The sequence below is a fragment of the Neophocaena asiaeorientalis genome, unplaced genomic scaffold (genome assembly GCF_003031525.2).
Source record: "Neophocaena asiaeorientalis asiaeorientalis breed wild unplaced genomic scaffold, Neophocaena_asiaeorientalis_V1.1 scaffold484, whole genome shotgun sequence".
NCBI classification, from domain to species: Eukaryota; Metazoa; Chordata; class Mammalia; order Artiodactyla; family Phocoenidae; genus Neophocaena; species Neophocaena asiaeorientalis.
In genome coordinates, this window is record NW_020171830.1 from 2,535,480 (window position 1) to 2,550,275 (window position 14,796).

Consider the following 14,796-nt stretch of genomic DNA (forward strand, 5'->3'; position numbering starts at 1 on the left):
CTGGGGATTTGAGCCTCACTTTCCCCACCTTCCCCCATGGTTGAGGGAGATTTCTCTCTCAGGGGATTATACCCTCTTTCTAATCTCTCCTCCTACCCCCAACTATTCCTGCTGAGAAGAGGGCAGGGTCTCTTGCCTTCTCCTCTAGGCCGGGACTGCAGGGCTGCCTGTGAGATGCAGCAGGTGTGTGTTTTAAGCATCTGCCACCAGCTTGACGCACAGCCTGAGGTTAGGGCTGTTGCTTCGCCCAGAACTAGATGTGGGTGTGGGAGTAGGGTGGTCCTCCACCCACATCTGTTGAGTGTCCTGCAGAGGCCACATCCTTCTGCCCCATGTTGGGTGGTGATGGGTACTACGCTGGTGTGTGTGTGTGATTTTGACTAAAGGTCTAGTGCTGGGAGCATCACTGTCCTCAGACCTGAAGTGTGTTTGCTCCGTTTCCCAGTTCTTCCCCCCTTCTCCCTCCAGGGGTGCTTTCTCTGTGGTCCGCAGGTGTGTGAAGAAAACCTCCACGCAGGAGTATGCAGCAAAAATCATCAATACCAAGAAATTATCTGCCCGGGGTGAGTATTCCCCATCTTGGTCTCTCCCAAGGGTGCCTCCAAGGGCTATGGATTCTTCTGAAGATGCTCCAGGAGTTGGGGATTGTGCGTTTTAGCACTTGGAGAAGCGTTGGAATTTCAGGGTGGGTGGACTTTGAAACCAGGCAAGGAATTGTATGGGGAACAGGTAGGAAAGAATGAAGATGTAAGAGTTGTAGGTTGCTACTGGGAGGAGTAGTCTGTGAAGGCTCAAAGGAGTTTGGTTTTTATGGAGGTGGAGGATATGGGGAGTGGTGGGTGGCTAGCTCTTCATTTGGGTCATTTGGAGTCTGTGTTTGGGGCAGTGGTAACCACTCCAGGGCTGTCCGAATCCCTGTGCCCCAGTGGGGACTTAAGATGAAAATGCAGTAAGTGAACAGCTCTGACAAATCCAGCCTCCCCCTGCCCAGCAGGCGGCAGAACAGACTCCCAAGGGAAGGGAATCTGTAAACATCAGGGGAGGCTGCTACTGTCGAGGGCTTCTCAGGAACAAATCCTGCCAGATGAACTTGATTGCTTTTTTGATCAAATTACAAAGTTGGTGGTGCAGCAACAGCAGATGCAGTCTGTCCTGGGTGGAGGCGGATGCCTCATGGTCTGGAAATCTCAATGGCCTGGTTGGAGTGGAAGCAGCTTGGCCTCAGGATCTGAGAATTGTGAAGGCCCAGGCCTGAGGGCCTAACTTGTGAGATCCTTCCAAGTACCTGAGGCCAGGAGGGTCAGGCCCTGTCTCTCACACCTTGAACCTACACTCCCTGCACCTTGTATTGGGTGCTTGCCAAACTCACCTCATCTGATAGGTATATAGACCCAACAATGTGTGAAGTGCTCTGTGAACAGGTGTGGTGACTATGGAGGTATGTGGATGGGTCAGGTCATCGAGAGCTGCAGGGTGTAGCACCAAGACAAAGGTTATGAGACTCATAGAAAGGAATTAAGACTAGGCAATAGGATGCGATAAATATATTAGGAGCCAGGACAGATGCCCTGGAGAAGATGTGGGCCATGGCCAGTAATGACCTGGGCGTCTCTGGGGTAAGAGATGTAATAGATGTCCCTAAGCATTGGAGAAGCTATAAAATGACAGTGGGCTTCTATCATGTCAATTATTCTGGGACCTGTTTAGCAGGGCTGTGTCTGCCTCCTGGCTGGGAGGGCCTCTCTCCATCCTCACAAGCAGGGATTGTCTTGCTGTCTCCCTCCCAGCCCCTGTCTCTTGCTGTTCCTCTACATTGGCTATTAAGTTGACTTATTTGTTTGTTTTCTTTCTCTCTGGGTACCTTGAGTCGGAGGCGATGGTTGCCATAGAGATATGTGGGCAGTCAGATGCCCTCCTTCCATGGGGAGGCGGGACAGTGTGGTGGGCTGGACTCTTTGGCAGACATCCTCTGGCCAAGGATGCAGGGCGCAGGCAGGGATGACGGTTTGAGAATGGATACCTCCCCGTGCCCACACAGCATAGCCCTGGTGCATCAGAAATGGGGCTGGTGTCTGGTGTCTGCAGTTAATGATGCAGTGCTTTGCTTTCCTCATCGCACTACTGTCCTCTGACCCAGGGATGAGGGAGGGAGAGAGAGAGACAGCTGGGAGCTGAACTCTGGGATGAGGATAGCTGGTGTGGCGACTTTGTGGAGCTGCCTGCCTTGGGCCATCATTTTCTACTCCTTCCCTACCCACCTGAACTTCCCTAACCGATGTGATCATGTCCCTTTCCAGTCCTCACCTTTTTTCAACCGTGTCCCATCTTTCCCAGCTGATATCTTTCTTTCCCTGCCCAAATGGGATGAGGTTTCATTTCTCCTTGATTTTTTTTCTCCCCAAGAAGATTCTTGTGTAAGATCATATGCTTTAGGCAGCAACTCCCCCTCTCTCGAGATGGTTATGCCAAAACTGGGGCTCTGCTGCGTGGCCTGTGTGCCAGGTTAACTCTGGGACAGAGGTCTGGTCCTGGTTGATAGGCACAGATGCCAACAAGAGAGTTCAGGAACATGTAAGTGCCCGTACTGTTTGGAGGTTGAGAGTGGGAGGATGTTGTCTTGGAGATGGAGGGAGCCATCCAGGGGCTGTGCTGTAGGTGTGGACGTGGGGGGTGTGAGCTCCTGGGGAGGGTTGGGCCAGTGCCCACTAGGCTGGTGCCCATGGGGTTAGGGAGTGAAGGCCGTGGCTTCCCTGAAGCCTCTCAATTTACGCTGTATATTTTATAAAGGTGCAGCGGCTGGGGCTGGGTTTCACTCGTCGCTGTCTGTCTGTCTGGGGCTCCACAGGTGTTGGATTTCTGTGTCTGGGAATGTGGTGGGCCCACCAGGGTCATCCATGAGGGTCTGAAGGAGCTTGCTGTGTTTGCTGAGTCTCTCTGCCTGTTATCTTTCTTGTTTGTGATCCTCTGTGCTGCCGAGTGAAAAAGAGCATATCGGGCTGGTCCTCCTTGGCATCCATGGTAAGGTGGCCCAGGAGGCATGGGGAGAGATCACCTGGTCTTCTGGGGGGTCAGCTCTGGATGGGAATCCTTCTTTTGCTCTGTTGTTTCTTGTCATGGTGGCCTCGGGGGCCCACTGTGGTGGCTGTGCGACAAGACCAGGGATCCCATGGGCATGAGTTCACGTGGCTGAGCCTTGAGCGCTGTTGTTGTCTGCGGGCCTGTCTACGTAGAGTCACTTGAAGTCACATAACGTCACTCCATTTGCTTTGGAACAGCAGTAGGTGTAGAGTTGGGGCTCTTAAGGGAGCCGGTGGTTCCAAGCTTAGCTCTCAGCTAGGCTGCAGGAGGCATTTAAAATAGGCTTGGATGCAGAGCTAGTGGGCCAGGTGATGGCAATGATAAGTCGTTATTTTAAGATTTAAGAGCACCCCCTCCCCCAGAAGCCTGAGCCCTTATGTCTTTTTTTATTTTTAAATCTTCATATTCTCTTCTTATCTTTATTCATATGCATATAGATTTTCACCTCATGGAGCATAACATTTTATATCCCACTCTCTTGCTTATATCCAAAGCATTTCCCATATTGCTACAGTTGAAGGGCAAATGGTCCTTTCTTTTCTCTACATAGTTCAGGATTTATCTTTGGAGCAGTTCACGTCATAAGAAACTTCTCTATTTGGACCATTTATCTGAATTCCAATTGCTTTCACTATGATGGGATACTTAGCCTTACTAAGAGGTGCTGTTGGTAACAATATTATGAAATCTGTTACAGCACTTGCTTTGCTTATTTCTTTATTTAATCTGTATACCCCATGTGAAGAAATTTCTGTTGAAGCTAAATGCAAGCAAAAGCTTTCCCCTTCCCCAGGACCTGGGAGGGTAACGGTAGGAACCATATCTGTTTCTTTCACTTTGGTGTGGGCGGGGCCGGATACATATTGATACAGCAAAGTGCCTGATACATATTGAGCCTCCTATACTTGTTGAGTGAATGGACTGTGTAACCAGCCTGGTTGCCTTTTGGCTTTGGCGCTCAGGAAACTCATAGCCAAGTTGCTGGATCCCTTGTACCCTGGTGCTGGCTTGGGTTCCCCCTTTCTCATCCATGGAGCCAGGCTGTAGGCCTGACACAGCTGTAGGGGAGGACAGATGAGGTTAAAGACCTGTGCTTGGAGAATAAAGCAGGTGGGAGATATAGGAAGACAGTGCAGCTTATCATCTTCCTTCCGTGTCATAAACAGCCTTATAGGGCAATGCTGGGACTTCCTCTAAGCAGCAATTTTCAATTTTAGTGTTCAAGAGGATCACCTTGAAGACTGGTTAAAAATGCACATTCCTGGGCTCTATCCACAGAGATTCTGCTTCAGGAGGTCTAGGGTGTAGCCTCAGAATCTACATTTTTAACAAGTGCCTTAGTGAATTTCATGCAGGTAGACCCTTAGCCACACTTTTAAGAAATGCTGTCTAAAATCAGCGACAGCTGTGACAGTTGCTGTTGCCATGATCTCTGAGATTTACCAGACACACCTTAGTCCAGCCTTCTTCAGGTGGTGTCTTGGCCGGTATGTGGCCATCTGTGTACATGGGCTGTTCTGTGATTAGAGGCCTGCTTCTGAGCCCCCAATTTGGGGTGTCAGTTCGTGTCCAAGGCTGTGGCAAGCTGAGTGGCTGGAGTTGTCGCATGTTGGCCACCAGAAGGGCAAAGACTGTCCCTTTCTGGGTCCAGCTGGCCCTGAGGAGTGAAATAGGATCCCCTTGGGTGGTGCCAGCTAAAAGTCTCCACCCCCTTAGTGTTGGCCTGAGTAGCCCCCATGACATTTGTGTCCCCTGTGGTATCTCCAAGTGAGACTTTCCTGTTAAGGATGAAGAGAGAAGAGGGTGATACAGCAATGAGGGAGGGGCAGAAGAAAGAGAAATCTATGCAGCATGGGAACGCTGGGACTCTGGGACTTTAGGAAGCATTTAAGAAGATTAGATATTAGATCCAAAACCGTGCTTTCCTCCTGAGGATAAAACAAACCAATTTCTGTTGACAGAGAAATGGGCAACTTGTATATAAGTGAAGGAGCTCCTCTGACCCTTCTCCCTGGGTAGATGAGGAAGCAGCCTGGAGGCCCCTTCTTTGTGCTAAGGGCCAGTTTCATCACACAGTCATGCTTTGAGCTGTGTGACTTAGCTCGCACAACACTGGCCTGCCTCCCTGCCCTCCCACCCCTTCCCAGAGTGACTTGGGGTGCTGGCATCATAGGGTGGAGATGGAGGTTGGAAGGTGGCCCCATCCAAGGTGGCAGTAGGGGAAGCCCTGCTGCTTGCTTCTTCCTGCTGCTTGCTCTGGTCCCTTGTTAGGAGCTGTGCTCCAAGCTTTGAGGCTGTGCTGAAACCCTAGAGGTGAGTGGCTGACCCCATTCTCTGCTGAGGCTGGAGACAGGGAAGGGGAGGAGTGGGTGTGACAGGCTTCTGCCCCATCTCTGTGCTTGCTGCTCTCTGGATAGCCTTGGCGGGCTGACATGGGCCTGATCCCATGGGTGCCAAAAGGGTGGTGACAGGAAGAAATGGGCACTTTGCACCTTCTGAGTGCCTCTCGGCAGAGGCCCTTTGTCTTCTGCCCCTGGCCAGCCAGATCTGTCCCACAGCCAGTGGGGAAACCAAGACACAAAAGATTGGTTTGTTTTGAGATGTAGGCATGCCAGTGATTTTGCCAGTGCTCAGATCCCAGCATCCTTAAGCAGTATGGACTTCACTTACCCTTTGACTCTTCCCTTTAAAACACATATTCTGGATATTTTGTTCCAGTGATAAATCCTGATATATCACCCCCATACCTCTCCATCTAGGCCCAGAGCTCTAAGCCCAGTGGAGCAAATCCCTCCTTTCGGCTGGCTAGGTCTTGCTGTCATCTGTAACCACCTCTGTGGGTAGAGACCGCTCTATGATGGGGATATTTCCAGCCACTTCCCCCCAACACCACCTATACTTCCTGGGCTCTATCAGCAGCAGCAGCTTCCCATCTGCTCCCCTCTTTTCTCCTCCCTCTCTTTCCCCTCCCCCTGCTTGCTGCTGCCCTGGGAGGAGCTATTTTTAGGGGCTGCTTCCTGGGATGTTTTACTTGGGGCTGGTTACCATGAAGGAAATGTCACCAAAACAGTGGGCAAAGGCTGCAGGCACCCAGAGCCCTGCCAGGGGCATGGAGAACTCGGCAGCTGACCCTGTTCTGGCCCTTGAGAGTGTCCAGAGGCAGAGCTTTGCCTTCTTGGGGCTTGCTAGTGACCCCATGGGGATTTTCCCTGTCCAAGCTGGTTTGGGAGACTTTCACTATGGGGCACTTCTTGGTGCCTCCCTCCTTTTCCTCCTTAGTTAAAGCTTCTCTTGTCTTAAGATTCAGAGACCAAAGTAGGGCTCAGGTCTTTGTGTCACCCAGTTAAAACTGCTCGAGTTAGGACTGAAGAGAAGGGGCGGACACCAGGTTAAAGGACAGAGCCCCGGGGGTTCACATGGGCACATTTCAGGCTCCGTCTCACTGTATTCACAGCCCTCAGCTAGTTCCCGGGTGTATGGGTGTGAAGGAATTAGAAGCTATGGCCCCTGCTCTTACATGATACACGGACTTTGCTCTTAACTGGGGACTTTGCACCTTTAGAGTGAGATTCACAGAGGAAGGGATGTGGCATCACAATGTCAGGGTAAGGTCAGTGAGACTGTGGCTTGGGATTCCCACCAGTCAGTGCACAAGGCCAGGGGCTGTTTATAAGCAGCTGGGGAATGTGGATTATGACACCAAATCCCTATGCTGCCCTTGTTTATACTCCTCAGAGCGATATCTACGGGGGGCCTGGAGGGGGGCACTTGGAAGAGCAACAAGAGGAGAGACCCACATCGAGCATCTGAACTCGATAGGCTCTGGGAAGCTTTTCTTAACCCATGTTGGGGCCACAGGCACAGACCTTTGAAATACCCTTTGAAAAGTCAAGGGTGTCATTGAGGTTGGAACTTGGGGAGAGTCCCCATAGCCAGAGCAGGGCTCTGTGTCCTTTCCCACTTACAGTGGGTTGTATGTTTAGGTGGCAGTAGGATCTTAGTTGAAGCTGGTGCTGGCATTCATGGTTTTAGAGAAATGTCACTAAATCAGCCAGCGTGTCTCTGCAGGGCTGTGGAGAATCTGGACGACCCTCCCTGGGCCTCGATCCTGTTGGGGAAGGAAAGTGAATTTGGAGTGGGCATCTCCCCTGGGGTCCTAAGGGAGAGGTGTTTCTAGGGCTCTGTCCTCCCTTTGCCACGCACCGTCTCCTCACTGTCTGCTTCCTCTTTTCTGCATCTGGTCACTCCTTGCTGCCCTTCTTGTCAAGGGTATTCGGCCTTTGTGGTGACCTGAACCAAGTCTTGAAGCACTTGGGCAGAAAGCGGGAGACGTGAGGCCTCCAGGGATCCTTGTGTCCCAGGGCCTGGCTCTGCCCTGGGTGGGCTGTTAGGAAAGCCTGAAGCGGGATCTTGATAACGGCCGCTTCTGCTTTCTGCGCCTGTTGCCACCTCTGCTCTTGAGGGGAAATCCTTGCAGAGGGCTATGGTTGGAGCTGGGCTGAAGGCCGGCAGGGGTGGGTCTCTCCATGGCAGTAGCTCACAGGCAGGCAGGAAGTGGCCCTGTGCAAAAGCGGGAAGTGGCCGTTGTCAAACAGGAAGGGGGGGCTGGGCCGTGTGAGGGGGTGGGGATGAGCCCAGTTGAAAGGTGGGTGGGAAGAGGGTCAGCCTTGGAAGGTCTGGGCTGTTCCCTAGGAACGGCAAACTCAGTGGTCACTGGAAGGAGGGGGCGTCTCAAGGGAGAAGGCTGCCTTTGTGACAAGAGCACCGGCTGATGTTTAATCACCTTGGGATGCCAAGCCAGGACTGGACCTACCACTGTGGACCAGGCCAGTTCAGTGGCCTTAGCCCTTTTGGGGCTGGGGATGCGAGTTTACAGGACAGACCTTGCATCTGGAAAAGATGCTCTGCAAACCTTACTTGTTCCTCAAACACCACTGCTGCTGGGGTGGAGCCCTTTGCTTTTTCCCAGACATGGAGCAGCCCTGGAGGGGACAACAGGACCGGAAGTGAGGGGGGAAAGGGACAAGAGACAACAGCTGGAGAGGTGGGGTGCTGGCTGGCTGTGCGAGGAGTAAGGAGTCAGGGAGAGCGTGGTAAGCAGAAACCACACGGCTCATTGAGCAGAGCTTCGGGATGGCAGGGTGCCACAGCCAGCAAGGCTGAGGCCGAGGAAGACCAGGGATCCCATGGGCAGCAGCGTTTCCTGGGCTGTCCTCTGTCTGATGAGCCCCTGTTGTTAACCTTTCCCTGTAGGCTCTAGACACAAGTGGGCCACCCCCAAACAGGAGGCTGTGATGGAGCCAGGTCGGAGGGCTCAGTTGCTGTGCTGTGGACCCCATGACTGCCCAGGCTGAGGGAGAGTGGGCCTGACTCTCGTGTCTCTGGTGATGGCCATGGGCAGAAGCCCAGCCTGGGAGGTCTCGTCTGTCTTATCACTGGGCCCTTGGAAAGGAGGCTCTCCCTGTGTGCCAGGCACTGTGCTGAGCGTTTACCCAAATACATCATTTAATCCACGAATATCGCTGCCTCCATTTTAGAAGTGAGGAAACTTTTTCCCAAGCTGTGTGCCTGGCTCACTCTCTCACCTCACCTCCTTCGGGTTCTAATCAAACGTCACCTCCTTGCTGAGGTGTTCCCTGACCACCTATTTTAAGTGTCCACTCTCCCGCTTCCCTGCTTTATTTTTCTCCATCGCACTTACCACGACATCTAACGTACCATCCAGTTGTTACTGTCTGTCCCTCCCCCTCAGCTCCTCTAGGATATCAGCTCGATGAGGGTGGGGATTGTTATCTCTTTTGTTCACTGTCATATCCCCAGCATCTGGAGCAGTGCCTGTCACATAGTAGGCCTCAGTAAATATTTTCTGAGTGAATGAATGAGTCTCAGATGGGTTTAATAACTCACCCAACATGGCGGCCCTGAGACTCAGTCTGGGGCTCTCTGACTCCAAAGCTGATGTGTTCATGGCCAGACTCCATGACTAAGGATCAGAGCAAGGACTCGAGGTTCAGAGGAGACACAGGCCTTGGGCAGAACATGGGGCTCAGCTCCTTGGAGTTAGGGTCGAACTAAGTGACTATCTAGGACCCTCTGGACCCTGGGCAGCTCCTTCAAGGAGCTGGAAGTGTGACTCTGTGTCTCTTCTCTTCTTACTCTGAGTCACTTCTTACCCAGAGCACCCGTATTTTTAGTGCTGTTGCTGTTGTGGAACTGTAACTATTAGCCAGTAAGAGTCTTAAGGGAGGAGATAAACATTAATCTTCTGGGCCTTCTCCTCAGCTGCCACCTCCACATTGCAAGATACTGTTCTCCCGCACTTGCCCGGGCAGCCAAGCCCGAGAGTTGTGGGTTGGAGGGTGTGAGGTGAGTGGTCAGAGAGAGGGCTGGTAGGTCTTCAGCTTTAGGGTGACTAGCTTGGTACTGCCATCCCACGTCCAGGGATGGGAAGGAAGGTGGGGTTGCCCTGACATCCTCTGGCCAGATCTGGAAGATCTGGAAGAAGCAAGGCCCCCTGCAGGGGGGGCAGGGGGACTAGGCAGGGCTAGTGTTGCTTCCTCAACTGCCTACCTTCTGAAGGTCCCTGGCCCTGAGGGATCCCAGGCAATGTGGGGTTACCTGGAGTTCTCCTAGCTGCATGCTGGTCAGTGGTCATACTGAACTCGAGGATGGGAAGGAAGGCCTGACCCAGATCTTTGGACAGCTGGGATGGATTAGCTGGGCAGCAGGAACTAATCTCTGCCTGTCCCCACGTCCTTCTTCCACAAAGCAGAGCTGTCCCTAGAGGGAAAGTTTAGGACAAAGCTGAGGGTGGTTGGTGAAACAGTAAATATGAATTCCTTCTCATCTCTAATCCGTACATTATCTCAGGCAGGCCTGGGCTTGAAATCACAGTTCTATCCCTTTCCTGCTGTAGGATCTCAGGCAAGTTATTTAACTTCTCTGGGCCTGTTTTATCATCTGTGAAATGGGATAATCAATGCACCTGCCTGGTAAGATGGTTGTGAGGGTCATGGGAGGCTTTACAGAGGCTCTTTGCTATTTAGGTAGAGGTGGATGGGCAGAAGCCCCTACCAAGGGAGGTGGGAATTGCTTGGCAGCTATGGATGGGAAGGTACCTGCCTGGACCTGGGGAAGTTGAGGTGAACTGGACTATGCCCCCCAAAGCCTGGAGTCTTTACTTAATACTCTCACTTTTCTTTATCTTGTCATCACATCATAGCAATGAGAAAGAGGGCTCTAGGCTCGGACCACCTGTATCCACTGCCTGTCTGTGGGACCTTGGCCAGGTTACTTGAACCTTTTAAGCCTCAGTTTCCTCCTTTACAATGTAGTGGAACTAATCAGATCCTCCACTTCACGGGGTTTCTGTGAGGGTGAAATAAGATAATCCGTGCCTCTGCCTGGCATATAGTAAATGCTTCGTAAATAATAGTTTTTACTACTACTGTCAATGTTATTGACAAACCGTTATTAAGCCTCTGATATGGAAGGAACTCTAGGAAGCATCACGCAGAGAGATCCCACCCTTTGAAAAGCTTGTGACCGAAAGATTTAATGTGTGATTTAATGTGTGATGTGAGAATTATAAGAGGTGCTGTGGGAGATGGGGGTGGGTCATGGGGAGAGAAGTCACAGACTACCATGAGGAACAGGGAAGACTCTGTGAAGCAGGTGACTTTGGCGGGATTCCAGCAAGTAGAGATGGGGGGTAGGGTGGGCAGGGCTTCTAGGCCACCTTGCTTTGAGTAGTAGCAGCCTCTCTTTCTACTTCCTGGAGCTCTGCCTTCCTGGGGAAGGAACTGACCAAACACAGCTTGCTTAGATTTGTGGGCTCTTGGATTCTGGTCATTTCACCAAAGCAGAGTAACCCCAGAGCCTGAGTGCCAAGAGGTCAGAGCTCCCAGCAGTGGACAGCCAAGAGGATCCTGGGGAGAAGCAGGATTTCTGCAAAACAGGCATCATAATACTACCAACCTCATAGCATTGTTATGAGACGAAATTAAAATATGTACCTGCCTGGTGTAGAAGTAAGCTCTCAATAAGTGTTAGCTAGTAGTAGTATTATTTTCAAATGATCACCATCTTCATTGTCAGCATCATTATGTTTCAGGGTTGCCATGAAGACTGTATTAGAGAATATATGCAGCACTCCTAGCACAATATCTGGTCTTGTAGTAGGTGTTCAATAAAACTTAGCCATTATTAGTATTTCCAACAAGGAAGGGATTCTGGACACACTGGCCCAGTGAAATCCCTGCTGTGGTGGAAAGAGCACTACAGTTTTAGTTAAAGACCTGGCTTCATATCCTGGCTCTGCCACTCGCTAACTTGGGAAGCTTTCCTAAGGCACTTCATCAGGAAAAGGTTGTCATTAATACCTGTCTCCAGAATTGCCGTGACCTGATGTATTAATTCAGCAGATTGTAAAAAGGGCATAGTTGGTGCCTAAGAATTGAAAGCATATGAATAGCCAGGTGGCCACAAATAGAATGGGTGTTTGATGGCTTTTGTTTTCTCTCTTCTGCTCTTAGATCACCAGAAACTAGAACGTGAGGCCCGGATATGCCGACTTTTGAAGCATCCAAACATTGGTAAGTGCCCTTATATAGAGCATTTCTTGGGCATTTTGTGGAAGTTGGAGAGAACAGAAATCCACTGTTTTTGTGTAGGGAACCACTTCTGTCCCTGGGCCTTTGCCTGGTGTCTTTTTTTGCCCAAGCAGGATAGCAGCCATGTATTGCTCAGAATTCTGGGGTGTTCTAGTTCAGAGACCTAAGTGTCTCCATCCCTGTGGTGCCATCTCAGGGCTGGGACTGAGGTATCAGAATATGTTTCAGACTCGCTTTCTTCCCCTCTCCTTCCGTCTTTGGGCTGAGGTCCAGGTCCTCGGCCTGTGAGGCTCTGGGCTAGTAGCCTGCCAGCATCCCTCACCAGGGGCCTTCCATGGCCGTCATAAAAGGGTCCGGATTTTGTTTCTGGACTTGAAAAAGTTTTGTTCTGTTGCGGTGTCGTGCACACTCTGGGGGTTTCCATGGTGCTCCCGTTTGTATTCCCCGGAGCCGGGAAAGCAAGCTGCCCACCCGCCTGGCTTCTCTGGAGATGGGATGGCAGGAGCCACTTGGATGGTGAAGGAGAAAAATAAGAGGATTTCTCCCTGCTCCCACCCTGACATGGGGGAGAGGAGCACATTGTTGGTTGTTGTAAAGCCGAGGAGGTTTGCCTGCCACAACCCACTCCGGCTCCGTTTTACATTGTTCAGCTGAAGTAGTCTTTGCCAAAAACGCTGGCCCCAATTTGGTGCTTCTTGCAGAGGGAACAGAAACTGGGCTGGCTGCAGTGTCTGGGCATAAGCCCCGGGCTTGACTTGAGGCAGAGCAGGGAGCATCTCCTAGGTTTTCCCTGAAAGCTGTGATCATCACAAAGGACAACACGTTTTCCGCGCTCCTCGGGCACGGCCTCAATATCGGGGCTCCCACAGTGCCCTGGAGGCCTCCCACTCCACTGGGTTGGCAGCTGGGGCTGTAAGGCGACTTGCCGAAGCTCGATGCTTCCTCCAGAGCTACTCAGCCTCCGGCTTCCCAGATCTCGGGCTGGAATGCTCACCGGGAGCTCTTAACGTAGGAGAGTGAGGTTGTACTCCAGCCCAAGGGGAGAGGAGCTGTGAGGTAACCAGAACTGTAACCATGCAGGGCTTTATAGATGGCAATCAGCAGCTTGGATTACACCCGAAGCAGATTGGCATAGCTGGTGCTCAGCTCTGCCTGGTGCAGTCTTCCAAGGAGCCAGCACTTCTCAGCCCACAAGTCCTGGGTTTGGAACTACCGGAGCTCTCTGAAGTTAGACCCTCACCTGCAAACAGGACAGTGGGGACAAAAGTGTTGCCTTAGGTAGAAGAGAAATGATGAGAGGAGCAGCTAAAACAGCAGGCACAAACTCAGGCGTGTTTTGTTTGGCCGGCTCAGTGGTTTAAAAATATTTTTATTGTTTGCCAGTATTTTAAAACGAGATTTCACACTTTGAAAAAAATTCTGTTTCCCAATCTTTCAAATCAGAAGGTTTGGCTCTGCTGAGCCCACATCCATTATGTGGCTGGAATCAGCTGGGGCTGGGCAGTGGCTGCCCCTTCAGCCCGCTGGCCACTGTTTTTGCTGTTATCTCACGTTTGTACTGCCTACCTGGTCCCTCTAGGCTTTGTGAGCTTGAGACCTCTGACCTAGCAGTTCCAGAGTAGGAGGAAAAAAGAACGTGGGTGACTAAAGCCATCCATGAGCACAGAAGCATTTTGGTGTTCCAGTCCCGGGTCTCAGGGTCTGCGGACGGCAACTTCCTTTCCTTATGTCCCAGGTGACCAACTTGTAGAGCAATGATGAATTGTCCTCCTGGAGGGAGGAGAACAAGGGGTGGGGTAGATGAGGCAGGAGGCAGAACCATGTCTGCGTTACCTGCGACACGGGCGTGGTTGACCACAGCAGGGTTAGGGTAGGATGAAGACAGTCGAGAATCAATCGGCAAGTACGAAACTGGGATTCTAGCTGAATAATGCCTGAGCCTTCTTTTTATGTTTTCTTTTAAATTAGATATATACTTTTTGACCTTTTAGACTTTACTTGGTTTGGTAGCCGCCCCCCTACCCGGCTTTTTTTTCTTTTTAACCACCTGACCCCAGCTCAGAATTAAGGCAGATGGAGTGACCATGTACCCCAGCCATCTGCTCTGTTCGGGAGGGAGCAGGACCCAGGGAAGGCCAGGCAAGGCACACTCTCTTTGTCAGCGTCTGATCTCCTAGAACTGTGCTTCCGTTTCACGACTGCTCCCAGATCCTGGGCGTGTTGGTCTGAGGCCCTATTTTGGGGTCAAGAGCAGGGGGAGGGAAGGGTGAGTCAGGACCGTGTCCTGGCAGAGCGGGCTAGCCAGGCTATCTGGCGTCCAGTGGGAACCAGGACTCCTGGAGATGTGGGGGAGCTGCAGGTCCAGGAGGCGGGGTTGCCATGGAGCCTGACCTGGCTTGTGGCAGAAGAGGAGGCAGTTTGGTCCCCTTACTTCAGTATTCATCTCCTCTCTGCGCTGCTCCATCCTTCAGAGCTGTGGCCCTTTTGGCTCTAGCCTCTAACTCCGTCCCTCAGGGATACAAGTGGACCAGCCCAAGAGTGGTGCAGAACTGAGGAAGCTGAGAGCAGAGAGCATATGGTCCACCTCTGGTTATTGTCAGACCCTTAGGCACTTGAATTCAGAAGGGTATTTGGTACAAGGAGCCAGGCACCCCCAGTTTTTTTCCCTGATAGATATTCTGCCCCAGGAGTTGAAAGCCTGTTGGAAGAGTGAACCCTAATGTAAACCATGGACTCTGGGCGATAATGATGTGCCAGTGTAGGCTTATCAGCTGTAGCAAATGCACTGCTCCGGTGGGGATGTTGATGTTGGGGGACACTGTGCGTGTGTGGGGACAGGGGGTAGGTGGGAGCTCTCTGTACTTTACTCTCAGTTTTGCTATGAGCCCAAAATCGCTCTAAAAGGTAAAGTCTATTTTTTTTTTGAAGCCTGTTGGTTCTCAGGCATCCTGCAGGACCTGAAACAGCCCTGGGAGAGTGGCCGGAGGCGTGGAGTTGAGAGGAGGAAACGGCAGTAGTGCTAATCATCTAAAGTCTGAGTGAAGTGTCTTCTACCTGTGCTCTGCTTGCTCTCTGCTCTAAATTCCTCTAATGAATAGACTCTGTC

The 14,796-nt window shown here is 51.5% G+C and overlaps 1 protein-coding gene across 8 annotated transcripts in view; it reads left to right on the forward strand.

Annotated features, from left to right (window-relative positions):
* The first annotated feature begins 409 nt into the window (after nt 1-409).
* The window catches only part of CAMK2G (calcium/calmodulin dependent protein kinase II gamma), a 53,184-nt gene continuing 38,797 nt past the window's right edge, over nt 410-14,796 (forward strand). For 5 of the 8 annotated variants that reach the window (XM_024740698.1, XM_024740713.1, XM_024740721.1 and 2 more), the window contains exons 1-2: nt 411-563; nt 11,613-11,672. In XM_024740698.1, the coding sequence (XP_024596466.1) occupies nt 11,644-11,672 (29 nt within the window). In that variant the 5' untranslated portion in view covers nt 411-563; nt 11,613-11,643. Of the gene's footprint in view, nt 564-5,262; nt 5,392-11,612; nt 11,673-14,796 lie in introns of those variants that run through there. The other 3 variants (XM_024740731.1, XM_024740693.1, XM_024740683.1) reach the window with 2 other exon arrangements.